The sequence below is a fragment of the Trachemys scripta genome, chromosome 13 (assembly GCF_013100865.1).
Source record: "Trachemys scripta elegans isolate TJP31775 chromosome 13, CAS_Tse_1.0, whole genome shotgun sequence".
In the NCBI taxonomy this organism is placed as follows: Eukaryota; Metazoa; Chordata; order Testudines; family Emydidae; genus Trachemys; species Trachemys scripta.
Window position 1 is genome coordinate 42,482,075 of NC_048310.1, and position 23,607 is coordinate 42,505,681.

The following is a 23,607-nucleotide window of genomic DNA, read 5'->3' on the forward strand; positions in this document are numbered from 1 at the left end:
TCTGAAGCAGACGACTTCTCAAAAATTGTAGACCAGTGTAATTGCCCTGTTCTGTTCATTCCCTCGGAAGCACCTGGCATTGCCGCTGTCGAAAGACAGGATACTGGGCTAGCTGGTCCATTGGTCTGACCCAGTCTGGCTGGTCTTACGAAGATTAAAATCTGAAAATGAAATCAGCCCAACCTTTTCACCTTGCTCACATTAGCAACAAATATGCAGGAATAACAAGTCAGAAAAACACCTGAACAAAGCAACTTGACTCTAGAGGGAGCAAATACAGGTTTTAGGTGGAATCTTTTCATTGGAGCTAATCAAACGGTTTTAAATAATTTTCACTAGGAAAGTAGCTCCCGTTAATTAGCAGCTTAGTCACGAACCAGCCCTGATTTCTGCAAATCTATTTGTCTAATACTTGTTACGGAATTTTTACCCTATGGGTTGTTTGCAGACCGCCCACTTTGACCATTGGCTGTTGTATGAATGGCCGTGCAGTCTTGTTTCTGCTCCCTCATTGGGTAAGTGACGCTTTTGAGCTTGTCTACACTACTGCTTACGGCGATGGAACTTACGTCGCTCAGGGGTGTGGAACGCAAGTGACATTGACGTAAGCAGTAGCGTAGACAGGCCCTTTGTCACACTCTTCTAGAATGAACTTTTGGACTGGAATGATCACCCTGCAATTTGAAACATTTGGGATTAGCGAAGGATTAGACACCTGCACGGGCTAGCCGAGTGATTGTGACTGACAATAATGGCCCCCCAAATTCTTGCAAATGGAGCTCTGTATTTTGATCGGAGAGGGGAAATCCCAGATCGTTGTGTTTTCCCTGCTACTTGGCTCACTTTTTCATTAACAATCCAGTTTCAAATGCTATCTTTCAATGATACTTTGGTAATTTTTGCCATTTTCCTCTAATGTAAGCTTAGAACATAAGAACGGCCAGACTGGGTCAGACCAAAGGTCCACCTAGCCCAGTATCCTGTCTGCCGACAGTGGCCAATGCCAGGTGCCCCAGAGAGAGTGAACCTAACAGATAATGCTCAAATGATCTCTCTCCTGCCGTCCATCTCCACCCTCTGACAAACAGGGGCTAGGGACACCATTCCTTACCCATCCTGGCTAATAGCCATTAATGGACTTAATCTCCATGGTCTGGCTGGCTTGGTCTGACCAGGCAGACAATTCAACCAACAGTACATGGGAGGGAGATGGGTTTTTATTCCTTTTGGGGCACAGACTCACCAGTGGCGGGGGGAGCTTCCATGTCAGGTGAGGGTAACAGTAACTATTACAATTTGGAAGAATGCTAGATCCTGTTGAATCTAAGAGCAATGGCAAATAATCTTCTGCCTGTGCACGTGCCACAGAATGGACGACCTACCCGAAGAAGTGACTAAACCTGTTGTAAACGGTTCTGAGATCTTTTACCTTCCAGTTCAAATCTTCTGGTCGCGGCAGAGAACAGTCGTCTTCTGTCATTCTTCCTTCCTTTGCTGCAGCAAGGGCCTTTGTTGGGAGAGAGAAGCATGACTGGCCTGTCTTCTGATGATGATCTCGCATACATAAATATCCCCTTTCATCCCAAAGCACTTCACTCACCGCAGGAATGCGGCCATCTCTGCCCAGAAACACAACTGATGTGTAACCGTGCACAGCAGCCGTTTAAGACAGGAAGTGAAGGAACTCGGGTATCCAATTGAAGCTATAAGGAGAGCTAGTAGTAATACTCTGTCCGTCCATAGATTTCAGAGCAGTTTACAAAGATGGGTAGGCAGCCGCCTCACCCTGTTTGAGGTGGAGAAACTGAGGCCCAAGTGAAATGAAATGATTTGCCCAATGCCAGACTGAGCCTGGCTTTGCTGGAACTAGCACCCAGGTCTCCTAACGTCTGATCTGTTGTTCCGTCCACTGGAGCCTAGTTCTTCCCTCTGTGGCGTAATTTACCCAAGCTGGAATTCAGCGAGGCCTCCAGGGTTACCCTCCGTCCTCTGCCATGAGATCTCTCTAGTGCGTGAGCTGTCCTTGTTCCCTAAGCTTGCCCCCTATTTCTGTTAGCAGGTGGCTGCAGGGGGCAGCCCTGCGGAGGATGGCAGAGCTGACCCCCTTTCTGGCTTCCTGGATTGGTGTGAGAAGGTCGGGTTGGAGCTCAGCCCAAAGGTAGGAGGATCCGGATGATGGAGGCCGGGTATCGGGTGTGAGTCCCAGTGTTCAGAGGTCTCAGGCTGAGTGTGGCTTATGGGTATCTGCAACCCGTCGGGCTGATAAGGCAAGGCTGGCTTCCCAAGGGCGGGGTGATCACTCATCCGTGGACGTTCTCGAGGGAGGGGTTGGAGTGGTGGGCAGAGAAGCAGCGCGGCTGAGTGCGAGGGCTTACGAGGTGGTGATCTCCAGTTACTTCGCACGTGCACTAGTGCAAGGGTGCAGCCGTTGGGTTGGCTATAGGTTTGTTATTTAAAATGCAACCTCCTGTTGACATTGGCAGGAAATCCCTCCGTGAGGGATGAGTCTAGCTGTCTGGGCTTCCATGGATGCTGCTTGGATTTATTCTCCTGACCTCTTGGCTTCATTTCCCTTGCAACCCTTCACGGCTGTCCCATCAGAGGCAGGTTTTCACTGGGGTCCCCACAGGCCCTGATAGGCACCTCTCTCCTAGGTCTACGTGAGCAAAGAGGGCACGGTGTCAGACTACGGCCTGTTGGCCAGAGAGGACCTCCAGATCGGAGAAGTCCTCTTCACCATTCCAAGAGCCGCGCTCCTGTCCCAGCACACCACCTCCATCCGGTCCCTCTTGGAAAAAGGTACGAGAGCAGGACACGGGGCGCAGTGCTAAGGAGCCCTGCAGCTGACTTCAACTGGCTGCCACGTTGAAACAAAGTTCTTGGAAGTCGGGAGTTTTTCTAACCTGGTTCTCTTTGATTCTCCTGATTTCTCCTGTTCCCTTGGCTGCTCTGTCACCATGTTGGCCCCCATTTTCTCTTCCAGTCGAGGCAGGAAAAAGGGAGATCGGATAAAATGTTATGGTCGCGCCAATGATTAATATGCAGGAGTCTGGAGAATTTCAGGGGCAGCAAATGGGACCTTAGTCAATGGTCAACGTGCTCTCGTCTTCTTCAGACAACCTGTAGCCTGGGGGGAATCTCATGGGGAGGGGGAGTTGTCTGAGCTGGAGAGGGCAGTGGTTTGCAGAGCTTCTAATGAACAAGTGGAGTAAGGGATTGTTGGTGGAAGAGCCACCCCCACCCTCCTGTCTCCCCACCATCCTGGGAGTCGCAAGTCTGGAGTCCCCAACTCAACCCCACCCCTTCTGCCGGGGAGCCTAGAGCAGTGCAGTGATTTTGGTCCTTAACAGCCAAAGGCACTGGCTCTCAGTGAAGGAATAATAGGACCTGGGATCTCAGCATGTTCCTCCCCTCCTCTCCTTCCTGTCTCCGGCTCCCTAGACCAAGCGTCGCTGGAGAGTCAGTCTGGCTGGGTGCCTCTCCTTCTGTCTTTGCTGCATGAATACACGGCCAGCAACTCCCACTGGCGTCCCTACTTCTCGCTCTGGCCTGACTTCAGCAGCTTGGATCACCCCATGTTCTGGTAAGGTTATATCACACGCTAGCGTCCGGCTGCAGAAATCCAGCCGCCTGCGCGAGACTTGGTCCTGGGCATTGGGTCCCTCCTGCCACTGGGGTGCTGGCTCTTGGGAGTCGGTGAGCTCCCGGGGATAAAGCCCTGGTCTGGCCTCAGTTCTGTTCCTGGCTATGTGCCTCCTGCCCTCTCTGGCTGTTTCCCCAAGGGTCAGCAGCACTGGGGCAAGGCATGGATGTCGCTTGGTTCGGTTAGATATGTTAGCAGCCTAGGAGGCTGCCCATCCTAAATGCTAGCCAGGGTTTACGGTGGGTTGAACTTGGGGTCTGGGCTAACTAGCTGCAGACAGCAGTGGAGTGGAAGGCCATTGAGGATTTAGGAGACTTGACTCAGGGGTAACTACATTAATTCAATCCCTTCCTGGGTGGTGGTGGGGATCGTCTCTGCCACGCCTGCCCCTTGATACAGGCCTGAAGAAGAGAGGGTGAGGCTCCTACAAGGCACTGGCATCCTCGAAGCGGTGGACAAAGACCTGGCCAACATCCAGCTGGAGTACACCTCCATCATCCTGCCCTTCATGGAGTCCCACCTGGACCTCTTTGACCCCAAGCTGCACACGCCGGAGCTGTACCGGAGGCTGGTGGCGTTCGTCATGGCCTACAGGTGAGATGGGGAGGTGCCGTTCCGCAGCAGACGTCTCTGCATCCAGAGGGGCTGAAGGAATCTCTTTGGGGAGTCAGACGTGAGGGCTAGATTGCAGCTCACCAGGCTTCTCCTGGCAGGAGGTGGCTCTGGCGCTGCCACCACCTGGGCACACTGCGTACATTTCTCTGTGCCCTCCGAGGTAGCCAGCCCGCCCCTGGCAGTCACGGGCCCAGGGTGGGCTAAGGGCCACGGCTTCATTTCGCAAGGCTGGGAATCGGCTTGTCCTCACCTCTCCTCCCAAATAGTTTCCAGGAGCCCCTGGATGAGGAAGACGAGGATGAGAAGGAGCCCAACCCGCCTGTGATGGTGCCCATGGCTGACATTTTGAATCACGTGGCCAATCACAATGCCAACCTGGAATATTCCCTGGTGAGTAGGTGGGGAGCCGCGGGAATGGAGTGTATGTATCCCTAGGCATTGGCCATGACTCGTTACTCGTCCAGCTGGTTCTATCTGATCACGACCAGCCACGGTGTGGTTCCCCTCTGGCCTTCAATGGGGTGCTGGAGGAGAAGCCCATCGAGACTCATCGATTCCAGAGCCAGGTGGGGGGCTGTTAAATCATCCAGTCTGCTGCCCGGCCTGCCACAGCCCACAGCACCTCACCTCTTACCCGGGACTGAGCTCCAGGACAGGTGGCCTGGATTGCTCCTGCTTGGCGGAGGTAACGCTCGGCTAAAGTAGCCCTAGGGGATTCCACGCTCCTGGCCCCCAATGCAAGGACCAGATCTGCCCATGTGAAGCCCAGGGGGGTTCTGCAGGGGCAGCAGGGTGCGCCTTTGCCACTCTGATTGCGAGGGGGGGCGTTGGTGCCTCCACGTTTGGAGATGGGGGCTTGGCTCTAGGACATGCCGAGGGCCTGAGCACTGGGAGGTACGTTTTCCTGGAAGGAATGATGCTGGCCTGGTTTGCCCTCTTTGAAGCCTGATGTCCTTGTTTGCCATAGAACGAGCACGGGCAATGGCAATGCAAACGCTCCCACCCCAGCGACTCGGGGTGGGGAAAGGGCTTGGTGGGCCACCAAGGTACTCGTATGTGACAGGAGCAGGACTGGAGACTGAGAGGTAGCAGCTAATGTTACACTCACCTCTGAGTTTGCCAGGGACTGACTGACTCCCCCAGGTCAGCCTATTGCACAAGGTATTGGATGGGACACAGAGAAACCCGCCTGGGTTTGCCAGGCAATAGGATTTCCTGCTGTGTCCCAGAATCACTTTCTCTCCTCCCAGTGTGGGGAGCCAGCAAGGCGTGGTTCCCTTGCAATCGTGGCAGGGGGAACTTGGCCACGCTTGCCCCATAAGGACGGAGTCTCTTACTCGGAGTATCGTGACGCTGCCTTCACCTGCGTGCCCGTTCTGTCCCTCTGCCTACAGGAGTGTTTGAAAATGGTCACCACGCAGCCCATCAGCAAAGGCCACGAGATCTTCAATACCTACGGCCAGATGGCCAACTGGCAACTCATGCACATGTACGGCTTTGCTGAGCCGTACCCCGGCAACACGGACGACACTGCCGACATCCAGATGGTGACGGTGCGCAGGGCTGCCCTGCAGGGTGAGTGGCTTGTAGCATTTGGAGGGAGGGTAACTTAATTCTAAATGACTCTGGTAGATGGAGACTATAGGCCATATCTGCAGCCCTTTAAACAAAGCGTGTAGTAGCCAACTCGTCGTCGGGCACCCACATTTGGCTTCAAGGCAGCCACAATCAACATCTGCCTCTGCTTTAGAAACAGTCCCTGAAACTGCTGTTTGCCTCTGGGTTTTAAGTGCTCAGTACTTCCTGGCAATCCGGCCTCTAAGGCATTGCACGTTGGGTACAAATTCGCTAGTGGCTTTTGAAAGTCTTGGTCTGTGTCTCGCTCCTACAGTTTTGTCGTCCGTCCCCGTCCCCCAGTGTGTAGTGAGCGTGGTTGACTTGTCTCTCCTGTCGTCCTCAACCAGGTGCCAGCACTGAAGCAGAGCGGCAGCTGGTCTCTGAGCAGTGGGATTTCCTTTGCCAGCTGGAGATGGTGGGGGAAGAAGGAGCCTTTGTGATTGGCTGGGAGGAAGTGTTGACAGAGGAAGAGCTGTCCATGACATTGAAGGTGCGTGGTGCTCCGGTGGAAGGGATTTCAGTGCTAGGTGACAAAGATGTCTGATGGCTGCACTGATCCTGCCCCATGGAGGCTTGTTCTCCAAAGGCTTGGCTGACTTGTGCTGTTGTACCTTCAGTGTGGGGTTACGGGTAGAATCTCTGCCTCCAGAGAATGGAGCTGCTCTGGAAGAGTTTATAAATACTGCATGTTGACCTGTTACAGGGATTTTTTGCTGTAAGAATAATGGGGATGGGGAAATTTTGCCTTCCTGTGATTACAGCTTTACTCAGAACTGGGAGGAGCATGATCGCCTCTGGAAAGGGTCCACTTGCACAGATGGAGTCTGGTGCTCTGGGATTATATGGAGGTCAAGTTAGAGTCTAGCGTGAAGGAGATGTGTGAGCTTTCTAGGGTAGTTGAGTCTCCGTGCTCTGATCCTCTTCAAGAGGGAGCAGTACTGTGACAGATTAGGGGATGTGTCCAGGTGGCATTTAATTGTATTGTTAATGCCATGCTGTATTTCAACATCCATTTGGAATGTAACCTTCAGTGTGGCTGAGAGCTCCATTTTGTAGCAGGGAGAAACTGTCCAGGAAGCTGAGAACGCAGTCACAGGCTATCAATACAGTAACTCCTCACTTAAAGTCGTCCCAGTTAACGTTGTTTCGATGTTAAGTTGCTGATCAATTAGGGCACATGCTAAAGTTGTGCAATGCTCCCTTCTAACGTCGGCTTTGTCCACTGCTTGCAGGAAGAGCAGCCCGTTGCAGCTAGCTGGTGGGGGCTTGGAACCAGGGTGGAGTGGCAGCCCCCTATCAGCTCCCCGCTCCCCTAAGTTCCCTGTGCAGCAGCACCCAGCAGGCTAGCAATTGCAGCTGTCCCTCCCCCCACTGCCGTGTTGTTCCTGCAAGCCTCCTGCTTGCTGTGCGGGGGGGGGGGGGGGAGGAGGGCTGTCAGGGTGTCCCCTCCCCCCTGCTCCTACACCCCACTTACCCTTTCTGTGTCCCCACCCTGCTCTCTATGGAGAGAGCCTGGGGCAGCAGCTGCTGTCTCAACTTCCTGATCCACTTAAAAAGACAAGGCATTTAAGAGCGGGTCAGCTTCCTTAAAGGGGCAGTGTGCATCTCTGTCCGCTATGCTGTCTCCCCTCCCCTCCATTCCTGCTGCCTTTGTAGAGTGTGAGGCTACATTAACAACAGTGTGTTAACCCTTGAGGGCTCAGCCGAGTGCTAGTTCATCATTTAGCACAAGGGTTCTCAAACTAGGGGTTCTGATCCCTCAGGGGGTTATTACATGGGGGATCATGAGCTCCACCCCAAACCCTGCTTTGCCTCCAGCATTTATAATGGTGTTAAATAGATAATAAAGGGTTTTTAATTTATAAGGGGGGGTCACACTCAGAGGCTTGCTATGTGGAAGGGGTCGCTAGTACAAAAGTTTGAGAACCACTGACTTAGCAGCAAGGCATTCCCTGGGAAATATCCCACCCTCTAACTAACTTCACCATCATAGCTGTGAACAGTATTAAATTGTTTGTTTAAAACATATACTGTGTGTATATTTATATAATATATCGTTTCTTTGGCTGGTGAAAAAAATTTCCCTGGAACCTAAACCCCCTCTCCCCCCCCCTTACCTTAATTCTTATGGGGAAATTGGATTCACTTAACATTGTTTTGCTTAAAGTTGCATTTTTCAGGAACAAAACTACCCTGTTAAGTGAGGAGTTACTGTATTGGAGGGTCTATGCTTGTGACAGCCCTCCTGAAGCTAGCTGGGAAGGGGGAAGTATTTAACACTCTGCCAAAAGGCCCCTTCACTCCCCAGCTGTGCACTAGCAGCACTGAAACTAGGAAGCAGACCCCTGAAAATCAGGATCTTAAATGTTGAGCTGTTGTATTTGCTTGCCTTTTTAAAGCTTTCACAGTACAGTTGACTAACATTTAATCTCTTATCAGATGAGAATCTGTTTTCATGTTAAAGGTCCAGGCACAGGGAATTTTAAGAAACACACCAGCCTTCCCCCCTCTGGACTATGACAGTGTTGCAATAAAACTAAGTACTGCTGGGAAATTAAGGCCCCTGAAGATCAGATCCTGTACTGAAGAAAGCATGCTCAGCATTTGTCTTGGCCAAACGCCCCCCACTAAACCAACTAGCTGATTTATTCACTGGGTTATTCACTACCTCCTTGGTGCCCATTCCCACTGCAGCTCCGTGGGAGTCCAGGAGGATTGTATTGTGCTAGCTGCGGTAGAGACCCCCCCCCCCCCCGAACTAGTGTTCAGTAGCTGAAAATTGGGACCTTGATTCTACTCAACCGAGATAATGACTAGGTATCCATCTGGTTGGTTGTAGGTGCTGTGTATGGCTGCAGAAGAATTCAAAGAGTTTAAAGAGCACGAGGGCTGGGAAGAAGACACAGAGGATGAAGAGAGCTTTACTTTGTCTAACGAGACAATACCCAGACTCAAAGCCTCATGGAAGAAGCTTCTCCATGACAGTGCGCTGCTGACCCTGGAGTCTTACAGCTCAGACCTGAAAGCAGAGCAGGACTTGCTCAATGACAAGGTGGCTTATGGCAAACTAAGCCTGAGAGAGCAGCAGGCCTTGCAAGTGCGCTTTGGGCAGAAGATGATCTTGCACCAATTGCTGGAGCTGACAAGCTAGCAGAGGCTGAACTGGGAATTGCAGCCCTTGTATAAAGCACACCTTGCGCTCTCTCCCCCACTGGTGGGATGGATGGGGTGGCCGCTTGTATTCAGGAAGAACAGTGGGTGAGAGTTGATTTGGACCCAGTTACTCCTGATATTTCTGTATTGGCTTTTCATCTACCTCTTGACTTTTCTATAAATTACATACCCGTCTTACTAGGGAGGGAAAAGTCTGTTCCTTAAATTTCAGCCTTAAGTGTGACATGCAGGAGGGTTCCCCGTGTTCAAGTCTAGCCATGCTAACTTTGATTGAGGCAGTGGCCCACCCCATAGCCACTAATTGTCATAGAACACTGATTTTATACTTGCAAGGATGACATCTTGAAGTGGTTCTCATTCACTGTTACAAGCATCTAAGAAAATGCTCACTCTAGTCACCACAGGGAGTTTTCCATTAGTAGAACATCCTGCTTACAGCCTTCAAACTCTGTAAGCAACTGTGCCTGCAGCCCTGTCCTGCTAGTAACTTGTTCAAAGCCTGAGTAGGGCTGCAGGACACTTTTTCCCAGGTGTCAGACTAAAGGTAGTACGTTTCAGAACCCTAGATCTACTACAGTTGGCTCAATTCTCTCCCTTAGACTTCATTCTGCATATGGTCAAGCAACATGCCCTGAGACAGAGCTATCAGCTAGCATCATATTGTTATTCAATTTTGCTGTAGGTAAAGCCTGAGGTGTTTGGGGGTGCAACTGAAACAAACGTAGGCTTTTAGCGCTATTAGTGTTATGCACTTTTCTGGCCAGTATGTGACAGGATGTTTTTACCCGCTTTTGAGATGGCAAGAATTCCTCTGGGGTGGTGGTGGCTATTTTGCTTAGCTGCTCTCTAAGGAGGAAGGCAGATCAGTGATTTGTGCTGTGCCATTTCTGCCATGCAGTAGGTAAGGGAGGCTTGACACCACAAGTTGTCTTTAGGAATTGCTCCACTTTCTAGAGGCTGGATGGTCACTACCAGAATCTTAGGGTCCTACAATTCTACAGCCTGTTCAGGAAGAGACAGCATGGAATTCCCTAGGTTAAGGTAGGCATAGCTCTAGGAATGCAAATAACTAGGCCACATCTTTTTCTCTGACTAAAAATGGTGCAGCTCTTTGTCAATGGGGTTTTCTTAAGTTAAAAGGGCTCTGATTCCTTAGTGAAATGGATTTTTTCCCTTGTCTATTAATGCTAAAGGCTGTGCAGGCCCAATGATGCCTTGTACTTTCATAAAGGAATTTGGACACCAGTTTGAGCTGGACTCTATTTGCTGTTCCCTAGCCTTGCTTGGTTGGTGCTGCAGGCTGAGGGGAATTGTAGTTTGCTGCTTGCTAAAATAAAGGTATGATAGAAGTGTCACAGGGAAGAGATCAGTTGCAGTGAGATTTACTTACCAAAGCTTTTGCGTGCATGTTCTGCAGTCTTCTTTTCAGTGGGTATTTCTGGTTTCCTTTTAGTCCAGGGATTGGCAACCTCTGGCACGCAGCTCACGCAGGTAAGCACCCTGGCGGGCCAGGCCAGTTTGTTTACCTGCCGCATCTGCAGGTTTGGCTGATCATGGCTCCCACTGGCTGCAGTTCACCGCTCCAGGCCAATGGGGGCTGTGGGAAGGGCAGCTAGTGCCACCCCCATTGGCCTGGATCAGCAAAGCACAGCCACTGGGAGTTGTGATCAACCAAACCTGCAAACACAGCAGGTAAACAAATTGGCCCAGTGTGCCAGAGGTTGCTGACCTGTTTTAGTCAATCACTTGTACTCATCCAGTTGACAGCAGGGTCCTTGATTTCCCCTTATTCACCACTGCAGTAGAAGCAGGCAGGGGATGGAGGATAGGTTTGCATTTCTCCCACCAATTGAAAGTGTTGCAGCAGTTGATTTGGGGCAGTGAGCTTTTCTTTCACCTTCAGTGACCTAAAATACTCCTATACAATTGGTAACAGGGTGTGTGCACATTGTTGCTTTTGACCTCAGCTAGTGGCTAGCAGGTAGCTTGTGGTGCTGGTCTTAAGCCATGGTTGCATTGGCCTGGCTCTAGCCACAGGTGGCCTGCTTCCTTCACCCACAGCTAGAATTCACTGCATGGCAGGACCTGAATACATGTGCCTAGTAGAGGGAAGCCAGCCTTTGGCCTGGGTGCAGTGAAGTTGGGGGTGCGGGCTCTGTCCTTCTCCCTCATTCAGCTTGGAGCCTGTTCCTACAAAATTGCTTAAAGCTGCCAGCCTTTTGAGGCATTGCTTGAGAGAAACCATACATGCTAGAACAGCTGCTATTCGTTTTGCTGAAGGGCATCTGGCCTGTCCCTTCAGGGACTATCTAGTTCAGTTCTAGATAGGGGCTGCTACAGCTGAACTGCATAACTAAGTTAGTGGATACCAGCAGCATAGGTGCTGTTATCCAAAACCCTACTGCAGACCAAGCTAGGAAAGAAAAAGGGAACCCAGGCTTTTTGTTAGTATCTGCAACTAATAACCAGGTATCCTAGAAGTTCATTTACCATGGGGAACACAGAATGTGGGAGGGGATCTGCTGTCAGGTTTCATTTTAATCATGGAAAAAGGGATTTTCTTCATAAACTAGGATCCCTGCTACTAACTAGCAAGGCCTCATCACATTCAGCTGGAGTTCAGTGCAAGTGGCTGGCTGCCTGCCAGAACTGCTTAGGTTTTGTCCAACTGCCTTTGAAGTATTTAGAGAGGTGCTGTTCAAAACACTGTTCAGAGGCAGTTTGGGTGCCAGAGTTCACCATGGTTGGATCCTTGGCTCTATTTCTGTGTGTTGCCAAGGGAGACAACATTGAGGTGAACATGTTCTTGTTTGCAGGCTATTGAGTGGAGGTTTTTAAAGGTAAGTGGGCATTTTTACATGAAGGTCCTTTCAGAACAGGGAAATGGCCACAGAGCTTTATCAATATTCATTTGAAGGGCTGGTGCTGCTGTTCATGTCCAGTCTTTCATAATTTTTAAAGAATAAATGGGCATCTTACCTTTGCAGGTAAATTTTGCTACGAGACAAGCAAACATGCAACTTTCATGAGTTTTCTCCCATTTTTTATATATGAGAAAGATAAAGAGGGGGAAAGCCTTTCAAGTCTTAGCACCTTTTAGGATTTGAGATTATTTGCCTTTGAAGCATGCAGGCCCTGCATCTGGAGCCATGAAGTTGTCAAACTGAACCTTGATGGATGAAAGCCAGCCTATTAAGTGTCAGTAATTAAAAGTCAGCTACACATTAATAAGATCAGATTCCTTCGAGCAGATTTATGCAGGAATTATATGCATTTGATCACCAAGAATTAAGACAACGGCTACAATTTACTGCTTTATCCACTTCCTCTCTTCTCCCATAATGCTATATTAACACAGCCTCTCCTCAGAGGCTAATCTAGCCAAGAAAATAGCCAAAGCTCATGTTTGGATGCTCTGACAACCTGCTAATGGCATCATTTGTGCATGTGAATTTCTGATTAACATAAAGAGCCTCACTAGTGTTACACTACCATCTTCTACCTTGATATTGGAGTTCCAAACATGATGTTTACTTGAATTTTCTCAGCATGAGCTCAAGTTCAAAACGTGTCTAATGGGCCTGGCCCAGGTAGTATTGTACAATAGAACTCTGAAAACCCAGTGTAATGGTACTGCCGAGAATAAGCAGAGCTGCACTTGCTGCATGTCATGACTTTAATGTGTAACTACAGTATGCATACATACAAGAAGTGGGAGAACTAAAGCCCAAGAACTAGAAAGGCTACAAAATACAACACATGGACCAATACATTTACAAAACATTCAAAATCCTTACAAAATGGGCTGTATTGGTCCTTTGTTCTTTTTACAAACTTATGCTGTGTGGCCACAGGGGGACAGTTCTAGATTTAGCTCCCCCCTTCCAAAATTTACAAGTGTCAGGAAAAAAGAAGAAAAAAAAGCTATAGGCCAGGTCTCTCTACTAAAAACAGCTGACCCTCTCCCGAAGGGCCTGAAGTTTATCTTATCCAACAGAAAGGAGGTGGGCTCTGAAGGCTACCTCCCCCCACTGTCAGCAGTTGATTGGGGGGCAGGAGGGAGAAGCAACACTAGACCTTAATCCCAACCCCTCCCTCCCACATTCCATAGTATTCCCATATCCCAACACATCCACTTTTTTTTTTTTAAACAACTTAGTGATTTAAAGGTCCCCCATCCACAAAGAAAAAAAAATAAGTTACATAATATTTAAAACTGGCTTTTCAATATTCTTTGGGAGTCCGGGAATGTCAGGACAAGGAGGTCTGCCCTAGACAAGTGCTTGGCATCAGCAGCTGCCCCTTTATTACAAGCTGGACAGGCACCAGTTATCCACCTGCCTTTAACACAATTTGCACAAACCCAAGAAGTCCAGACAAACGTTTCGGTTCCATGTATTTACACTAGTTCAAAATGATATTCACAGCATCTTCTAAATTTTGGCCAAGAGTCAAAATTTTGCTTTAAACTTTGGAACATGCCCACACAGACTTTCACCCAAAGGCTTGTTGTGTGTACCCAAATCGAGGGGCTGGGAAGGTCAGGAAGAGCTTTAAGGATTCTTCTGTCAGTTTGATGGGAAGGGGACCTCCAGGCTGGCACGCTTACAATACAAGATGCAGTTCATCTAACTGGCACCAGTGCCTTCCATCACTTGCTGTGCCTGCTTCTGCCCCATGCAGCACTGTGCAACTGACTGAAACAACCTAAACATGGACAGAAGAGCAAAAAAGTTGAGGGACAGAGCTATATAGTTCAGTAAAAATCTTCATTTTGAGACACCTTCAACACTGGGATTTCCTATAAACATAGGACTGCAAGAGCTCACAATCCACCTAGCACCGAGCTGGATTTTGAGATGCTATTCTAAAGTAGCAGTCATGGAAGCTGTGGCATAGTGGATAGTCCTTTTCCCAGTTTGATTTACAGCGCTTTCAGACAGGAATACATTGATTTGAGATTTCAGAAGGAAAGCCCCCTCCACTACTGAACACAGCATTTATCAGAGATTTAGGAAATAGCATGTTCCCATGTAATTTGATATCATGAGGTTATGCAATCAAACATGTAAACAGAGGCACCAGTCAAGTGAACAGTAAACTGTCCTAGGAGTAGGACAAGTTCTAGGCTCACTTCTGCCAGCATATTCCGACATTGTGCTTCATTCCCCATAATCTGTAAAATGCAATTATTTCACCTGCTTCATAGATGCACTTAGATATCTATCCATGTAAAGCATTTTACAAGGCCAAAGTAGTAATATTTATTGTCACCTACTTTATCCAATGGGGCTGTGTCAGCTTAGTATGAAATGGAATATCACCACTAATATTTCCATTATGTGACTGAATAAACCAAAGTGAGCATGAGTTTCTAATTAAACCATACAAAACCAAGTTATCTACTCACTTCTCAATTTCCGGAGCACAGTGAACAAACTCATGGTTCCAGAATTTAAACGCTGGATTTTTTATCAGCTCAATGAAGGTAATGAGGAGACCCCATGGGTGAGGTCTATTTACAATCAGTCGTTCCAACAGTACCCTGAACAAAACAAAACAAAACAGGGAAGGCTCAACACAGATCTCCTAGAAGACACTGATATTTACAACAGAGCACAGTGAAGAGAACACATTTGCTTTTGCAAGCAGCATCAAATTGCACTAGGTGTTCTTGTTCTATAGCACTAGACAGTAACATTATACAACTCAGCATAACACCTGCCTCACAGTCATTTAATTTCAAGCAAAGTGAAAAGTAGAACTATAAAGGTTGTGAATGTAACTGCCCCTCCTCACCTAGTGATCTGTTCCTGGATAGCCTCAGTATTGGCCTCTGCAAATAGGTAAAGCATGGTACAACTGAAATAGTGTGTATGGCTGTTTGGGTACCGCAGCTGATTGGCAATTGCATTCAAGAAGAGGTACCGACCTGGAAAGAGAAAGTAGGTGTTTAATAGGAAGTAATTAGTTTCCCTTACACAACATAGTGGAACAAGGAAGCACCCTAGCACTGCTTAAGGATTCAGATGTATGGTTCTGCACTACACAGTTTAAAGAAACTTCAGTAAAAAGCTAAAAAAAAATATTAGGGTGCTTCACAACATTGATCCCAGCTGGAGTTCTTGTACCAAAAGTTAGGGCTTCCTCTTCATGACATTTGTTGCAAAGCAGTACACCCCCTCAGGTTTGCAGCTGTCCCAGGAGGGCTGAACAAGATTCTTTCATTGTATGGATTCAAAATTCTCAGATACAGCAACATTCCTACACCAAATTTAGACTCTTCTAATACATTAATTAATATTCATAACACACTTTGGAAGATGAAAGTTTCAAAGTGAAGTGTTACATGCCAAGTATTATCTGGTTATAACACTTCTTATATTTCACAAGCCAAGCAGGTGTAACTAACTCTTTTGCAATCTTACCCTCTACTACTTATCTTGGATGGATGCTATTTATTAAATCCTCCCAGGACAGAGATACCAGTTTTAGTGTCGATTACTCCAGACTCTAGAGAACATGACGCTTGTCTCTATCCTGAAGCAAAGCTCATTGCACTTAAGGATTATACTGCATAAAGGGGGTGGGAGGGTGACTAGCTGATCTCAGCACATTAAATTAGTCTCCAGTAGAGGAGAGAATCAATATTTCTCTAAGAGTCAAAACCTAGTTCACTCCAAAATTAACTTTTTATACTTCGCGAATAGTCAACGTGTTTCAGGTAAGTTTAGTTCCAATAAAATATTTTTAGTGTATTGAGAACTCTATTGTAATGCAGTGTTGTTTAATACAAAACCACTAGCAGTTAAGTGGTATTTCAGTTTTTGCCATAGTACCCAGAGCTAATCTGCTCTCTTAACTAAGAAAGTTTCAAGAACCATTTCAGGCTAGAAGCAAACAAGTGATCCAGAGAAGTTCTGCTTACCTTCTGTGTCCAGATCCACAGCCAAGTTCTGGAAAATGTCCATGTGAGCTGAATGGGTGATCGTGCTCATCGAGGGTGTGCTGCCTTTGTTGTGAATATGTGCAATAGCCTGAGTGCCTACGTAGAGCACCAGTGCATTAATCAGCTGGATGTTGTAGCGATTGCCAGGTTCATTGGATACCTGGGGGGCACAGCACAAGAGAAAGATTAGCTTTTTACAATCCTTCAGAGTTCTTAGGGACTGTGTGAAGGGAATGATTTGGAGAGATTTTCAGCATTCAAATATCTGCTTTATGCAGAAAGCAATGTCTAATTAGAAATCTAAAGTCTGAAATTTGGGTTTCTTACTTTGTAGATAGTGCTTGCCAATACCTCTACACTAAAGAGAGACACAGACCCGAGACAGACCCTCTATTAAATTAGAGCCTAAACTAGGTCTTAATATCCAACTTTTAGTACCCAACTCTGCTGCAAGTCAAGCTTTGCAGTTACTGAATTCACATTTAACATACACTGAAGTGGGCTTTAGCTTCCATGGCCTCCTTTTCAGAAGTGTTTGTGTCTACATGTAACATTTGAAATTGCATGAAACCATGTACCAATCTGAATGTATAATTACACAAATAAAAAGGAATTTCCATTAACAAGTGACTCAAAAGCAACTTCTGACTTGAACTTGTTTAATCGGTTTTAGAAACTGATTAGTTGAGGTGAATTCAATAAAGTCTGGTGAGAGTCTCAAAGATCACAGAATATCAGGGTTGGAAGGGACCTTAGGAGGTCATCTAGTCCAACCCCCTGCTCAAAACAGGACCAATCCCCAGACACATTTTTACCCCGATCCCTAAATAGCCCCCTCAAGGATTGAACTCACAACCTTGGGTTTAGCAGGCCAATGCTCAAACCACTGAGCTATCCCTCACCCTATACTTAACTGACATGGAAAGCAATGAACAGGATGCCCAGGTTAAAAGCACTAAGCTGACTTGAGAACTGCTGAAAAGACAGCCGTGGACATCTCCTAAGCCAGCTGGTACCAGGGGCTCTCACTGCAGGAGAAAACCATCAGAACACACAGTTTGGGGAATTTTTGCCAATTTATGCATTGAAGCAGTTTCAGGAAGAGGAGTTTATGGTACCCTGAATGGCAAGTGAAGTCTTACTTTTTTACAGGACTAAGATGGACTCTTCTCAAAGCTACATCGCTTGAGAATCACTGCAGTTAACACTCCCACTGTCAAAACACCACATCATCTTTGGTGATACTAAATTATCCAAGATTTCTATTTGTAGTGCATTGGAAAACGCACTGAGTATCTAGCAGGAAAGAACATTTTTGGAGGCTCTTATCCCCATCACATCTGCCAAACAGTACATCACAGTATTTTATACCTGTTGAGTCACATTAACTCACTTCCTACATGGTTTTCAGCCTCAGACTCTAAAAACGTTTTCAGGGATGGATCCACTAACCTGTAGATTGCTGCGCAAGTCAGACAGGAAAGTGACAGGTGAGCGAGTTTTGAGATAGGAATCCAAATCTTTTTTGAACTGAGGTGGCATCACTCCAGTAAAGTTGGTGAGTATTCGTGGTGCAATATTAATCTCACTTAACATGTCCACCTGCCAAAGAAAAACTCCATTAGTAATCCTTTAACTAATTCCTGCTATTTAAAACCAAAATTATGGTTGCACGACTTCCTAAGGAAAGGAAGTTTGAGTTCATCATACCAGCCACTCCTATCTATACATTTTTATAGCAGAAGGTATAACATGAAATTCAATTCCCCTGGTGTACTGCTGGAGCTCTTGATCTTTGTTTTCAGACTTCAAAATAGCTGGTTTCTTAATCTGATGTCACTTATAAATTGCTGAAGACTGGATACGTCAGACTGGTAATGGGATACACAGCCTGACCTCTCTAAATCAACTGTTTGAAATCAGCCCAGATTGGTAGCATTCAAAGATAGTGACTGATATCTGTGTGAAGTGGAATTGGAAGTCTTATTCTAGCTCCCAGAGAATGAGTCCACATCAAAAAACTGCCACCCACATTCAGTTGTCTTTTCTCCAGCCCCAGCAAGGAAGACTAAAACAAAGTGGGCCATTAAAAATCATCACTCCTGCCACTTCTAGAGGTGGTTCATGCCGTAAGGGATGACATGTTGGGGCTTGTGGGGAAGCTCACACTGCTGCAGCTGTACCCATTATGTGGATTAGAAGACTATGGTCTTCAGGATTTAAATAGGTCAAAGCAGTAATGCTATTAAAATTTACTGACACTTCAGAATGGCTGATCTAAAAAAAATTATAACTGGAGACAGGAAGTAACTAATGTGTATTCTGAGAAGAGAGTCATAAGTGCACCATGCAGAGAGAGCACTTCATTTTTTTGATCCAGTAGAGAGGACAATTGCTCTTCTCACTGGTTGCTCAACTGGATTCCAGCCAAGCATACACCAGGGTGGATGAAATCTACTGTACACCTCCAACTTCTAGAAACCAGAGCAAGAAATGAAGTGCAAGTTGTCAGTTGAGCTCTGTTTAACGGACTTTCTTCCTTTAAGAAAAATGGAGCATACTGAACCAACATGGAAGACTTCCAAAGTAGTCAGTGGTTTCACACAAGTGAACCGGAGGTAAACTAGTGTAGTACACACACCTGGAATGCTAGAGAAAGGAGCACTAATCCCAGTATCATACCTCCACTGGTCTTAAGTGTGGCCTCAACATCTTTGCTCCAGTGTTTAGTAGTCAAGCATGATCAAGAAAGCCTCTATTTGCTTCAGATTTTCATACCCAAAACCCTTATGGTATTTTACTGTGAGAAACTGGATTTCCTATTTAATGCTCCTCAGCTGAGCTCAGAAAGCCAAAGGACCTGATCCAGCAATTGGATCCATACAGGCAGACCCCTGCAGCCATGCAAAGATCCACTGGCATCAGTGAAGCGCCACAGGTGCAAATGTCTGTCCATGTGGATCAGACTGCAGGGCTAGGGACTTGGACTTTTATGTTCTACAGGATGAGGACTGAGTCTCTCTCTCTTTGGAAAGTCTCTAGCACATTAAGTGCTACAGCAATATCAATTAAACGCTTTTATACCAAGTTATAATTATAACAGGCTACTTAATTAATTCCAATGAGGAATTGATTATCCAAAGTGTTAAATACTTTAGGAACTTCTAGGTTGTTGTGTTTATCAAAATAGGACTTTGTTTCTGAAGTTTCACGCCCTTTCATATTGTATTTAAAAGAACCCATGCAATCAAGTTTCCCATTGTTTCCGTGTGTGATAGTTTGACAGGGCATGCTACCTACTTTTAGGTTGGGAGTGAAAGGGTCTGGAAGCCTCATGTTACGTGGGAAGGCACTCAGGATCAGATTCCTTAGTTGGATACAGTTTGGTGGGATCACATCACAGAACCCATAGTGGTAGTCACAAAGGAATTCTGGGAAATCATGCAATAAGACCAGCAACACACGCAGAGTGCCCTACAAAAGAAAAAGAGAATGCAGCATGTAATTAGCAGGTTCTGAGCTTCCCCCAACAGCAACTGTACCACAGCCAGAAAAGCAAAAAGGGGAAGAGGAGACCTTTTTCTTCCTGATGCATCATGTAATCAAAGTTTCTTCTTCCCGGTAATGAATTTAATAAGGCAGTGTCTAGCAGACAACTCCATTCCCTGGTCTCCAGTGTCTTACAGCTTACTATCAAACTCTGATCAGTTACCTGTGATTAATAGTGCAAGTACTGATCTCCTGACCAGTGTCAATACCTAAACTGTACTTAGAGGTTAATTTAACTCACAAAAGATAGAGGATTTAAATAAAAAAAAGGTTAAATGTTTATATTCAGCTAACAAAAACAAGTTACTTTCCACTGCACTCTAACCCATCTTCACAGTACTTTCCTAGAAAATACTTGCATCAGCCAGTACAGTTTACCTTGTAGAGAATTTGCATAGGTTTAGTGAGTTCCACATTTCTAAGGAAAGGAGCCAAGTACTTGAAGAGATCAATTAGCAGCTGGGCATACATAGGCCACCCCTGCCAAGAGAAAACCATCACATAAGTAATGTATAAACAAAAGCAATTAAACCTAGATTATTACAGTTTGGTCAAAAGCAGAGTAAAATAGAGACACAGCATGTTTAGACTTATCCCCATATAAGTTTGAAAAGATTATTTGCACTAGGACTAGTCAATGACTACAGTACAGCTCCAGTTTTCTGAGGGTCTCAGGGTTACCTGGAATGTGTATTTAAAAGAGTCTTCCTCTATAGAATCTCAGGGTTAGAAGGGACCTCAGGAGGTCATCTAGTCCCACCCCCTGCTTGAAGCAGGCCCAATCCCCAGACAGATTTTTGCCCCAGATCCCTAAATGGCCGCCTCAAGGATTGAACTCACAACCCCGGGTTCAGCAGGTCAATGCTCAAACCACTGAGCTATCCCTCCCCGCCTAACTGACATGGAAAGCAATGAACTGTACAACCTCTGACAGTGACAGAAAGCTTATGGGTAAATTTGATGATTTGGTTTACAGTGGAAACTCTTATTTACAAAATTCCCCAGTTACCCAAAGCTTGACAGTTTATTGAAACAGGGTCACCCCTCCACACAGTTGTTTTCTGTATTCACAGTAACTAACATGTGAAGACATGCTACTAATGCATGTCAAAAAAAGTAAGATGTGAAACAGCATCAAATCACTTAGGCACCCTTCTCAGAGAGTTTTATAATGTATAGAAGATAAACTGCAGCCACACCTTCTGCTGTGGTGTATGCGCCAGCATTCTCGCAATAAATATCCGATGGGAAATCAGTTCCAGCCAGGCATAAACAAAACCCGGAGCTTTCGTAGGCCTCAGGATGTGAAATGTGTTACTGAAAGAAAAAAGTTAAAGCTGATTAAGAGCACAGCGGTAACACTGGTTTTCACAAATGTTGTGAGAGAACGTACATAGTAAGAGACATTAGCATCTACATTTTACTAATAACCTCCATGAATAATGAATTAGACAATACACGATACTATGGTTACAAAAATGATCAGAGCTGCCACTATGGAGCTGTCAAGTTACTTTTAAATCCAAGTCCTCACCCTATTAGAAAGCTTAAGTTCTCGCCAACAGCCATTCATTTAGAAGTACGTACCAGAAGGCTGTAAGGGTCTGGAAGTTGATGGTCTCCAGCACATGTTCAGGAGCATTTAATTCTAACAGCAACATGATGAAAATGCGGTGGTAAGGAAGCTGCTGAAACTCACTCTGCCGAACATCATGGTCCTGGAGCAGAACTCCCACCACTATACCAAGCACCTAAAGAAATGAACCAACAAGCTTCACTGTTTTTGACCTGTCAGTTGTAGAAACCATTTCACTAATCGAAGCCTGCATTCTGAGTACTAATGAAGAGCTGAAAGCCATTTTGGTAACCGGAGTGCACCATATTGACTGTCCATTAAGCGTCCAGCTCAGCCTCACAAACAGATCTGAGTTCCCACCCAGCCAATGGTGTTTATTGGGGGTTTCAGCCTTAAGCGGTTTTTGTATTTTTAAAATCTGACTGCATTGGCCTTTTCAGCAACAAAGGAGGAAGTTCGATACCCTGGTTCCACATCACAGAGAAAGCTACCTAGCTTAGCCTGCAGCCCTGCCTATACCCCATTTTAAGAGTCTGAAAGTTTTAGGTCCCATCTCAGACAGACTGCCCCACCCCAAGTTAAGGCCCATGTTTTAGCTCATAAGCAGAAATACATCAGGTGATGTAATCTAGGAATGTCAAGTACTGCTTGGAAGAGGGAGGATTTCCAACCTTGTTCAGTAGGTTGATCTTTGTGACCGTGTTGGTTGCCTCCCCAGAGTGCTTCACTAGCAGTGCAATAAGCCGCACAAAGGCATCCAGGTTGTGGTAGCATTTGGCTCTGATCATGGTGGGATTGGCGGCTGGATTGTGCTGCTGCTCGGCCTGAGCACGATAGCTGATTTCAACACACATTTCAGTGCAAAGACGAAAGAACCGAGTTATCAGGTCATCCGTTTTCAGGATTCCTTGCTGGTGCATCTATTACGAGGACAAGAAAAACCCTCAGAACTACAGAATATGGTAATTTTTAAAAAACTTCACTGTTATACTGAAGCAAACAAGTAACAATTTTATGATAATTCATTTGCCATGCAACATGGATGTAACTACTGCCTTTCTTTTTACAGGGAGGTAGCTATGAGATTACCTCCTCCACTTACTCCCAAAAACAGAGGCTTCTAAAACAAATGGGAACAGCTAGAGAGTTAAAGCTGTGCTCCTACATAAAGTACTCTATTAATGGCACCTGCTTCTAAAGGAGAAAAATATCATGTGATCCTCCTTTCAACCATCAGAGCTAATGAAGTGTGGTTCAATATCAGTGCAGCAGTATCCTTCCTCTGCTACTGGTGGCTTAAGCCTTGGAAGGAGGAGAAGTAGAGACAAGCGTTCAAGTTGCCCCACTTTTAGGAGCCCACAGACTGCATCAGAGTTATTGGGGGTGGTAAAGTTTGCCTGATGCCTTGTTGGACTATAGTGCTACAAATCTACTTGTTAACTCAGTTGGATACTGTACTTCACTGTTAAGAACAAGTTTTTCATAGGAACATAACATTCAAAAGGAACGCTAGACTCTGCATAGTTTCAATGGCCAGTGCCTGTATCTCTAGATAAAAATATCTTTTGAGTTTGGTAACAAAGTACAAGGTTAAACAGGAGTAAGCTATTAATTCAGATTAGTAGTGGACACCAACTTTGCAGTTCTTGGACAAGCCACCTTTTTGGAAGTTACACTGACAGCATAGCTGTTGTACTTAAAAGCAGCAGAAATTCTACTGCAGTGAAACTGGCATGAGCAGCCATGTCAAACTTTCAGGGGAAGCTTCTAGAACTTATGAAGTGGCTTTTGAAAAGTGCAGGTACATGCCTGCTTTGTTGTAAGACACGTGCTCCTTGATTTAAAGGAGCGTTGGGGAAAGAGGTGATAGTATTTAATGAAAGCAGCCAGACTGTTTTGAGCCCTATCCCCTTGTCCAATTGTTACCAGAGCTTTAAAAAAAAAAAAAAAAAAAAAAAAAAAAAAAGTCATGTAACTTCACAAGGAAAAAGTCAAGACTACAGCAAAGCATTTCAGTTATTTCAAGCCTTTCCAAATAAAGGCTTATGAAATATATAGCAGCCCTAATGAAATTTGTTCAGAGTGTAAAGTAGCCCAAAATTTCGCCAAAGCCATTTTCTTATTCATTGAGGGGGCAGAAGTGGGACTGAAATAGCTCATGCCAAGTGGAGATAAACATGCTACGAAGAGTTCTGTACAAGACCCATGAAGGGCTGTTACATGCCAAGAGGCAGAAAGAGCGTACACAACGCAAGTTACTCCGTAAAGACCGAATGTGATGGCAAGGCAGCACAAGTTAAACAAAAACAAAAATCAATATGGTGCAAGTTGTAACATATACAATATCTATCTTTATAAAGAGCATCACCATATAGCATTTACAGCCAGACAGAAAGTGAGACGTTAGCATAAACTACGTAGATGCTCTCTTGTATGGGCTAGAGTGTTTTTACAGAAGGTTATCTGCCTCACTCAAACAAACAT

At 46.0% G+C, this 23,607-nt stretch overlaps 2 protein-coding genes across 12 annotated transcripts in view; one reads left to right on the forward strand and one right to left on the reverse strand.

The window, feature by feature from the left end:
* The first annotated feature begins 1,369 nt into the window (after window positions 1-1,369).
* SETD6 (SET domain containing 6, protein lysine methyltransferase) lies at window positions 1,370-9,293 on the forward strand. Its single transcript, XM_034788812.1, has 9 exons — window positions 1,370-1,405; window positions 2,060-2,158; window positions 2,655-2,799; window positions 3,442-3,583; window positions 4,043-4,237; window positions 4,525-4,648; window positions 5,653-5,833; window positions 6,223-6,365; window positions 8,715-9,293. The coding sequence occupies exons 1-9, from the start codon at window positions 1,370-1,372 to the stop codon at window positions 9,024-9,026; spliced, it is 1,377 nt and encodes a 458-aa protein (XP_034644703.1). The 3' UTR covers window positions 9,027-9,293.
* Window positions 9,294-12,707: 3,414 nt separating this feature from the next.
* CNOT1 (CCR4-NOT transcription complex subunit 1) overlaps window positions 12,708-23,607 on the reverse strand; it is a 108,152-nt gene continuing 97,252 nt past the window's right edge. For all 11 annotated transcript variants that reach the window (XM_034788739.1, XM_034788742.1, XM_034788734.1 and 8 more), the window contains 10 exons: window positions 21,795-22,043; window positions 21,135-21,298; window positions 20,747-20,864; window positions 19,926-20,027; window positions 19,299-19,472; window positions 17,451-17,600; window positions 15,978-16,158; window positions 14,849-14,981; window positions 14,460-14,594; window positions 12,708-13,756 (listed from right to left, as the gene is read on the reverse strand). In XM_034788739.1, coding sequence (XP_034644630.1) covers window positions 13,678-13,756; window positions 14,460-14,594; window positions 14,849-14,981; window positions 15,978-16,158; window positions 17,451-17,600; window positions 19,299-19,472; window positions 19,926-20,027; window positions 20,747-20,864; window positions 21,135-21,298; window positions 21,795-22,043 — 1,485 coding nt within the window. In that variant the 3' untranslated portion in view covers window positions 12,708-13,677. The remainder of the gene's footprint in view (window positions 13,757-14,459; window positions 14,595-14,848; window positions 14,982-15,977; window positions 16,159-17,450; window positions 17,601-19,298; window positions 19,473-19,925; window positions 20,028-20,746; window positions 20,865-21,134; window positions 21,299-21,794; window positions 22,044-23,607) is intronic.